The sequence below is a fragment of the Jaculus jaculus genome, chromosome 1, assembly GCF_020740685.1.
Source record: "Jaculus jaculus isolate mJacJac1 chromosome 1, mJacJac1.mat.Y.cur, whole genome shotgun sequence".
Classification (NCBI taxonomy): domain Eukaryota; kingdom Metazoa; phylum Chordata; class Mammalia; order Rodentia; family Dipodidae; genus Jaculus; species Jaculus jaculus.
The window spans coordinates 62602465-62612312 of NC_059102.1; the positions used below are offsets into that span (position 1 = coordinate 62602465).

General features: G+C 37.7%; 1 protein-coding gene across 1 annotated transcript in view; it reads right to left on the reverse strand.

The window, feature by feature from the left end:
• Positions 1–9049, reverse strand: part of Aldh1a1 (aldehyde dehydrogenase 1 family member A1) — a 49556-nt gene extending 40507 nt beyond the window's left edge. The window contains exon 1 of the mRNA XM_045155598.1: positions 8899–9049. Within this exon, the coding sequence (XP_045011533.1) occupies positions 8899–8964 (66 nt within the window). The 5' untranslated portion in view covers positions 8965–9049. The remainder of the gene's footprint in view (positions 1–8898) is intronic.
• Between the last annotated feature and the right edge of the window lie 799 nt (positions 9050–9848).

Below are 9848 nucleotides of genomic sequence, written 5' to 3' on the forward strand. Positions count from 1 at the left end.
AAAGTTTGGCATAGAACATCTAGAATCCTTGTTTATGAGGGTACCAAGACTGGATGAAGCTGGGGCTTGTTGATATTCAGCAGGTCTGGGTTGAAGACACCAATTTAAGGATAGACAGAGATGAGCAATAAGCGAACAACTGACATTCTCCTCTGGCCTCTGCAAACATGGGCATGCAGGCATACACTGCACCTCATACACACCACACCACATACCTACTCGACCACACACACACACACACACTACATGCACACACAGTAAAAAATAATGATTGTGAGAAATATTTGGCAGACACTGAGGGAAAATGAGAATGAGTTAGCCATGGCCTTATTCTTGAATGTTGATAATCTAGGAGGAGAATGGATTTAAAATCAATATCAGATGATGAATTGAAAATTTAAATAGCTAATGCAGTATTTTTATCAATACATTGCACAATATTTCTTGTAAGAGAGGGATATGGACTGGAAGGGTGTATCCTTGAATACTGCAATAGGATTGATGGATAGAAGAGAAATCCAAAGCAAGAGATGGACCAACTTGAGGTATTTGCAGCACAGCACAGAATTGTAGTGGACTGAGGATAAAAAAAAAATTATGTGGGGGCTGGAGAGATGGCTTAGCAGTTAAGCGCTTGCCTGTGAAGCCTAAGGACTGCGGTTCGAGGCTTGATTCCCCAGGACCCATGTTAGCCAGATACACAAGGGGGCGCACTCGTCTGGAGTTCGTTTACAGTGGCTGGAAGCCCTGGTGTACCCCATTCTCTCTCTATCTATCTGCCTTTCTCTCTCTCTCTCTCTCTCTCTTTCTCTCTCTCTCTCTCTCTCTCTCTCTCTCTCTCTCTCTCTCTCTCTCTCTCAAGTAAATAAATAAAAATGAACCAAAATTATTTTTTAAGAAATTCATGGGTATGTACTGCATTCTGAATCTGAGAGGAAAATATAAACTACCTTGTGGAGCAAATATGTTTTAGGACTGATTAAAATATGCCCCTATTAATTTGAACTAGAGCCACCTGAGTCCCAGGAATTAAGGAGAGACTACAGCAATAAATCAAGAATGACATCACAATGCTGGAAAATAGATTGCTATACCATCCTCAAAGTAGGACTCTATATTCGGACATTGATGGACTATATGCATTCTGTCCCAAACAGATATTTCAACATTAAGGCAAAACTCAGGATACATAGTAGGTTTATTAAGACAGCCCTAAGGGCCAGGTTATGCACCATCCACTTTTCCCACTTAGTTATAGTAAACTTATTGGCAGGAATTACCTAAATCACTTCTTTTTACTGTTCTAATTTTCTTAGACAAAATTTGGTGTTTGCCTTCTATACCAGTAAGACCAAATGAAGTTGAAAAATCACCCTTTCTGGTAGTTTATTTTATGGTCATATGAAAAAATATAGTCCAATGAATGTTTATTATTATAAATAAAAATACATTTTAGGCCTGTTAGGATGATCTGCCATGGTGATAACCACATTTTTCACTTGCTATTTTGCCTTTAGCAAGTTTAGTGGGAAAAAGATGGTGTTATTAAAGAAAAATATTTTAGTTTAACCACTTTATTCATATTTAACCAGTAGCTGTATATATTCTCATTATGAATTTTGGACATAGGTTGCCTTTGAATAATATTTATGTATGTGCAGTAGACGTCAAATTTTTTAGTGTTTAATGGAATTAACAGATGTTTAAGCACACACTTAGAATTCAATGGCATTCTATCTGGAGAAAATGGGAATATTTAGGCAATTTAAAATTTTATTTTGTGCTTTAAAAATCTCAGATTTAAAGAGATGCACATATATCATTTTGTTTGTGGGATACAGTTGAGTGTAGGAGTTGTAATTTTTAGGAAAAAAGTCTTTCCAAAGTAAAAGTTATTGTGTCATAATTTATTTGGTACAAGCTTGTAATTCTAAATAAATAAGAAACTTCCTGAAAATGTTTCTAGATTAGGCTTGTTATTATGAGATTTGGGTGCCTGTTGGCTGAAGTAGAGGGACCCTGACTTCTCCTCCAAGGTTCCATTAATTTGTATTTTCTCTGCAGGGCATAAGCTGGCCCAGCAACTCCAGGTCATGATCAGGGAAAGCAAAACATACTCTGTGGCTGACAGATTATAGCAAATCATAATTCCTATGCACAAAGCATTCCTTTTAAGATAGATCAAGGGACAGGGAAGATAAAGACAATCCTTGCTTTAGGTCCTCTTTGTGGATTTCCAGCTCTGAAGGCTGGAATCATAGCAAGGAGAAAGTTGGGTAGAGAAGACAATGTGAGAGAAAGTATAGATATAAAAAAAAAAAAAGACCCTCTGCTCTTTAGGTTTGTAAAATGATACAAAAGACAATGGGAAACAGGTGAAAGAAAGATGACAGCGAGGGGTGAATAGAACTAAGAGAGATGGAACAAGAGAGGCAGGTAAGACTTTGAACATATGAAAGAGTCAAAACTTGGTCTCTAGCAACTACTAGTCCAAATGCCAAGGCAGCAAAATAAAATGCTGAGACTCAAATTGAAACATGCAAAAGGAATCAAGAGGAAATAACAGACCACAAAACTATGTAATATGTAACTGAAGTCAAAAGACTGCTGACAGAGTGACCAAAACATGAAGCAAAGAAATAAAATTTTCCTTTCATTTTTGTTTGACATCATATAGTAGCTTCAGTAAGATGATTGTACTGCCAGTTTATCTTGTTTACAAAGCTCCTCAGCCTTCTCTCTTCAGTCAGGAAGAAAGAAAATATGTTGTAGTGTTTATTTTGATTTACACCACCCTATGTTCTGTAGGTGACAAGAATACTTGTTATTAATGCCTGACATTATATAGCTCCTATAGCAGAATTTAGCTCTGGAAGGACTACAAAGTATTGTATGTATGTTATATATAATTTTATAGAAAACTGGCAATAGAAATTCTCTTCTTTCTAAAAAAGGGTTAATAGAGGGCAAAGTTCAGCTGTTATTATATTCCTTGGAGTTTTAAATAAATGTTGGCAGAGCTGAAGAAATGGCTTATAGTTAGACTGAGGGCAAGGTGATATCAGTTCACAATCTTGTGAGTTGTGAAATTTGTGCAGGCTCCAGCAAACTCCCTTACCAATCCCAACATCGTAATAAATAATAGCTATTAAATATCGGGAAATCAGCAGTAGCAATGCCTTTCCTCCCTTCAAGCAATGTTGCTATGTTTGTGGGGACTTTAGAGTGTACATACACAGAAGCACTCATGGTGTGCAGGTTTATACAAATAAAACAATAGTTCCTTCTTATGTAAAGAGAAATATGGCAAGATACCCAGGACATGACTGAGGCCAGTAGTACAACGTCCTACATTAACTACTGTTTAACTATGTTTTTCTATAAACATACTTACCTATAGTAAAGTTTACTGTTATATAGGCAATGTAAAAGATGAACGCCACAGTATAATCATGACACTTCACTATAACAACAGTTGTGTGAATACACTGTCTCAAAGTATCTCATTAGATTTTCTATGTGCATATAAAGAAATCAGTTTCTGCTTTTTAAAAATGCATTTTATTTACTTATTTATTTGATACAGAGAAAGAGGGAGAGAGAGAGAGAAAGAGAGAGAGAGAGAGAGAGAGAGAGAGAGAGAGAGAGAGAGAGAGAGAGAATGGGTGCCCTAGGGGCTTCAGCCACTGTAAATGAACTCCAGATACATGTGCCACTCCCAGCCTTGTGCATCATGGTTACATGGTTCCTGGAGAATCAAACCAGGGTCCTTTGGCTTTGCAGGCAAACGCCTTAACCACTAAACCATCTCTCCAGTTTTCACCTTCTGGCTCTCTTATGTTGAGATCATTGGGCAGTAGAATAAGTGTTACTTGAACACAGCACTACACTCTGCTACTGTGATCTGATGACCTAACCTCTGTAGTTCCTTCCCAAAGTTAATTGCTAATCTCAAATGAGATTAAATGGATGAAGTCAGTTTTCAACCTTGATGGGTAATGCAAGTATAAATCTCACTAGCATTATTCCTGAATAATTTCAGAATCCTAGGATTATCGTGGAGTGTTCAAGAATGCCCCAAGTAAATAAGAAGTATTTGGCACTTTCCACTGATTACTTAATTGTGACAACCATCTTCCATGTAGTTGCCTTATTCAATGTTAGTTCACAAATAGTAGAGCTCAAGTTCAGACAGATTAGAAGGTTGGCCAAGATGGTATTATGAAACAAGTATAAACAATGAAAATCGCTTCCATGTCTGTCTTATTAAACTACTGCACTTAGTAGGCATTCATGTGTGAGTTCCAATGCTTGCAAGCCTCAAGCAAAGAAAGAGCTACTTCCATCAGAAGTAAAGTGGGTTTTCTCAAATGAAGTCAGTGTTACAGCATGGTCAATTTTGCCTTGAACATAGCTTTGTCCTGATGTACACAAACTGTTCTTTCTCTCAAATATACTCCCTCAGTCAAGATACCCCCAAAAGCATTCCAGACACACACATTCCCTCTCCCTCTCTCTCTTTTTACATTATTCCATCAGTTCTTTGGACATTACTAGTTCTTTATCACTATCTTTGCAAGTGTATTATTACTTTTTAATCTTTGTTCTCCCTAGTCTACATGGACACCACATGTTCTTCATCCCTCAGGCATTCAGTGCAGAACCCAGCTTCCTCCTCATACTCCCTATTAGCTTCTTTCTATCTGAATGGGGGATCAGTATCCCCAAGGACCAGAGAGAGCTGAGCAGCATAGACAATGACTCACCTCCAACATTCTCCAGAGGAAAAAAAATGTCACAATATAGCTATTTCATGTCACAATGCGACTGTGACCTTAGGCAAGTCACTTGTTAGCATGAGGGCTCAGCCTGTCTGTACTCAGTCTTTTTCTGTTACTGTGTTTGTTTAGACTAGTTACTTTACCAGTGTATCCCTCTGTCCCTTCACTGGTAAAGGAAATAGTAACTTCCTAGTAGAGTTGTTGTGAAGAAGACAATAAAACCTTTGTAAAAGAACTTAAATAATCACCAGCAGAGAAAAAAACAGTGGACTTTTAGCTGTATCCTGTGTATATATAAAATGTCATTAACTGATAAAACATATTTTTAAGCATGAACAAACTATCATTTAATGAGTTAGGTTTCATAATTATGCTAATCACTGAGGTTTTAGCCCTCTGTGAGAAAGCTTGTCTTGAGTTTCCCATTTGTTTATTCTTTGAAAGTTTGTGAAAAGAGGATGGAAAACAGTTACCAAATTCTGTTAGAGAATATTCTTGATCTCTGAAGTGGATAAACACAGGAACTTTCACTCTGGAGCAGCATTATTTGGGTGGTGATAGAGCAAGCAAGAAAGAGTGACAGAGAAAGTTAGAGAAAATGATATGAGAGGTACAGTGTGTGCAACAGAACTCAGAATGGGAAGATAAGAAAACTTTGGGAACGATTCAGAAAAGCAATGGGACTATGGAAGCTAATGTGAGCCAGCAACTTTCCCCGGGAAGGACACTGTCTCAGTACTGGACACTCATAAAATGCCTTTACTAGGTACCTTAAAGGGGATAAGAGACAGGTTTTGCTTGTTTGTTTGTTTTGAACATCATGTTAGTGGCCATGGCCCCTGGCAACACAGATTTAGGTTCCCCAATTCCATGTTGCATGATGTAAACAAGTTAATGGCTTTATAGTTATAGAACAAAAGAAGACATGTTTCAATAACCTTCAGGTAGATGGGCTATAGCAAATCTTCACCTTAGATTTCAGATACTGTCTGATGACACTTTTGGCCCTTGGGTTGGTAGAAGCTGGGGGGTCTGTTTGCACATTCCAAAACGGTAACTCCTGATCAACTGATAGTCACCAGAATGTTAGTTAGATACCGAAGTGGGCAATAAATGTTTCTTAAGGGCTAAAGGCAGTCCAATGTCATTTCACTCTGGTCCTTGCGAGTGCCTCTTCCTGTTTTCACAGAAGTTCTATCTGTCAGTTCTGTCTCGGCCTTGTACAAAGTAGATGGAATGTCTTTCAAAAATTTTAGTCTACACCTCCCAGGTAACAGAAACCCTCATAATCCCCATCTGATGTATGAGAAAACAGAGGTAGTTCAAAGTGATAGAATGCTATAACATTTCCAGGCCCTCCTCAGGGAAGGACTCAGAACTTGGGGAGGGTGGGCAGATGTGGAGTTTGTTTACAAATGCAAGGGGAATAAAGAGAACAGGCTGAGGTGCCTTTTCCTCTGGGTTTATGTTATGGAGGCTTTCAATTGCAAAACTTTTTTATATTGTTGTACAAATATTTCTTAAACTCTGTTTTTTACTTCATCGCCCCATTCAAAGACTAATCTATCTGGGTTTGGTGGCTCACCCATTTGATCGCTTGGAAAGTTGTGATAGTAGGATCGCTATGAGTTTGAGGCCAGCATGGACTACAAGTGAGTTATGAAGAAGCTTGGTTTAAAGAAAAAAGAAAGATAAGAAAAAAATATAACAAAATCAAAAAAGAAAGAATCTGAATGTTTTAGAAAATAAATTGTAAAAAGACAAAATTATTTTGTCTGCAGGAGAAGTATTTCTCAGATTAGAACATGTAGCTCTCTTACTATAGTTATTTTTTTTTCTTTTTGTTATTCATCTCTTCTTGCTTGTTCCCTCTCCCTTGTCCCCTACCAACATGTTTCTTACAATAATAAAGAAGCATATTTTTAAAAGTAGGAAAGTAATATCAAAGTCAGAGGCTGTTTGGAAAAGACTTTCACTAATGGTATAAAGCTTGCAACCAGGAAACTTACTTAATACTAACATTTTCCCAATTTCTCTCGCAAATGAAAATCCAATACAATACTTCAGTAGGACACAGTATAAAGAAAATGTGAACACTTTTGAAAAAGCTCACCCATTTAGATTTAATTAATACATAGCTGGTGTCCTCCCGAGTGTGAAAATGTAACGTACAAGTCAAACAATATACTGCTGTTTGAATAGAACAGATTTAGGTACAAGACCAATGATAAATCACAATTCCCTGACATGCAGTTTATATTTACATAGAGAAATACATGAACACAAAGCAAAAGCCTGCTCTTAGAATCTTGTATCAACAATTCTTGGGTCAGTCATTATCTCTAAGGCATTATGCAATGCCTTTGAAGTAATTGGACTTCAATCTCAAAAACATTGTTTTGCACTGTGAGTCTTAGATCTGTAATTTTATATTAGATTTTAAGAAACATCCTGATTTTTGTAGCACTTTTTATTTACATGCTTACGTGATTAAGAAAGAATAAATCAGTATAAGACAATTAACATTGAAGCTTTCTTGAGATACGCATACAGACATTACAAACTTATTATAAGCCAAGTTAAACAAAGAGTAAGGGATCAGCTAGACTACCCAAATATCTTCTCAGCTAGTGTAAGCATTGTCAATAAGTTTGATCTTCATGAAACATCTTTAAAAGTATCTATTTTAAAAGGAACTTTCTTGCAAAAGAGAAACTTGAAAGAAAGTGAGGGAAAGATTGAAATCTTATGCTATTAGGGGCATATATTTACCAAATATGAATGACTGGAGAATAAGGACTCAGCACTTTTTTTTTTCATGTACTCATGTGCAATAAAATATTGGGATATAGTGCTCTCTAGTAAAGCCGTGTGAAATAGCAGCTGAGCACACTTCATACGTGCTGCCCAGCCATGTTCAAGGCACTATCCCCTCAGCTGACATTGTCCTGAAGGCAGAGCCCATCCACTGAGCAGCTCCCTCATTTGATGAAGGAGTTTCTGAAGACACCAGAGACCACAATATTTCAAAACTTTCTAATGTGAGCAAATAAATAATACTGGAGGGCCCATGGACATTATATTAGTTTATTGTTCTTGGTTTCACTGGTCCATTTTAAAGTGAAAATGATTCTGCTGTCAGAGTGCCCAGCAGCAGTTCCTTGAGAGGAGCCATTTGTAGTCCTCTGGGCTGCGAGGCAGACAGTGCACAGGGACATGTCTGGTCTGCAGGTGTGTGTAAGGCACCAGTACTGTCCTCTTGCTCTCAGAGTTGCCACAGTTCATTTCTTACCCTACTTCCTGCCACACATCTCATAGTTAACTTTAAGTCATTTCAGCTAGACTCTGTGTATGTGTATGATTTGTTTATTTTTTTTTCTTCTTGAGTCCTAGAATATGCAAGAAAAGCAGGCATGTAATTGCAAAATGGGCAAAATTCAGATATTCTCAGAACAACATCAGCCGGATCCATTTCCTAGTTCTCCCTAGCTGCAGATTTTGAAGTCTGGGTCAGACTTAAGTCTCTAAATATTTGTCAGTTAACAATTACTCATTTGCTCCAACAGCAACAAGCTTCCCTGGAAAAATAAATAAGAATACTTTCTTTTTCAAAATATGCAACATACCACAAGTCCATTTGAAGCTTTTGGAACAAACTTCATGCAATGAACAGAGTAGAGTCCTCAGTAATACTCATTTCATTAAACTATAAAAATGTCATCATATTTCAGGGTGCTGTTTTGCCTTTTACAGCAGCATTTCTCATGTGTTTGGCTCCTTCCAGTAAGTTCCTCTTGTGAGAATTTTCCTCTCTCAGCATACATGCCACTGCGCTCAAATAAATACAACTGCTTACTACAGCCCACTGCATTCTCACACAAGAAACCTTCTCACAGAAAAGAACACCTTTCATTTGCAGATGGTTCAAGAAATACATTTAATCAGAAGTTTTCTGCTACAATTCAGAATTTACTGTTGCATCAGGACACTAACTTTATAAGCTTTACATTTTTATATGTGGAAAGTTACACAAGTTCTGTTCAATTGACCTTTCAGGCTTTAAGTAGATGTCATTTCTGCAAATCTTAGGGAAGCAGTGTTTCTGGAGTGTACTCACCTTGGTGTGTTGAATCTTCAGGTTGGCAAGTGGGGCAGGTATATCTGGTGCTCCTGGGGAGATCATAACTGCTTCTGCTCCTGGAACACAGGTGTCAGGCTCAGCGATTGGTTCTGGAAGAGCACTTGTTCTTTTATCTGCACTGGCTAAGCTTTATTTGCATATCAGAACATGATTGGATGACAGACTCAGAGCAGACCAGAAAGGACCCTACTTAATTGTAACACCTAGGGCAGGAAGCCTTTGCCTTAAATGTAAATCCTTAAGACTCCAGAGCTGAAGTTGCATCTGGAGACAGTGTGCTATTTGCAGATGAATTAATTTACAAACCCAAAACCTGTGATAATGGTGTAAGGGTGTGCAGGCAGCTGCTCTGGCCACTCAAAATGTGTGTGTGTGTGTGTGTGTGTTTTCATGTTTTTTTATGCTACTATGTAACTTTCCATTCTCAGAGAGAACTGTAATCAGAGAATGTGAGAATTGAAAAAAATGTTTTAAAGAGCACTTGTCAGTAGGAGCTGGGGAGGAGAGGGCCCTCACCATGTGTCTTTAGGACAAGGTTGCCAGAAAATCAGTTAATTTCTCATAACAATAGCATGGTGTTGAGGGAATGTCCACTATCCTAGACTCTTCCTTCAGTCAGTTTTAAAAGCTCAGTGAGTCAAGTATATTTTTAGTGATGGATTAGCAGACTTAGTATGATTTCAGAACCTTAAAAGTATCTTTCTTTATCTTCTTTGTGGGAACAGAAAACAGTAAGGCTTTTCAGGGACTCAGAGTACATTGTCACCCACAGCCACCACAATTAGCAATGTGCCAAGGTCATTTGTGAAAACTCATTTAAAATGAAAGTAAACTCTGGTTTGGCCAGGTGTCTGCACTTACAATCATTACTGTGGTCAACTGTGTGAGAAAGCATGTAAACAAAGCTCCAAAATAATGTAATTAGA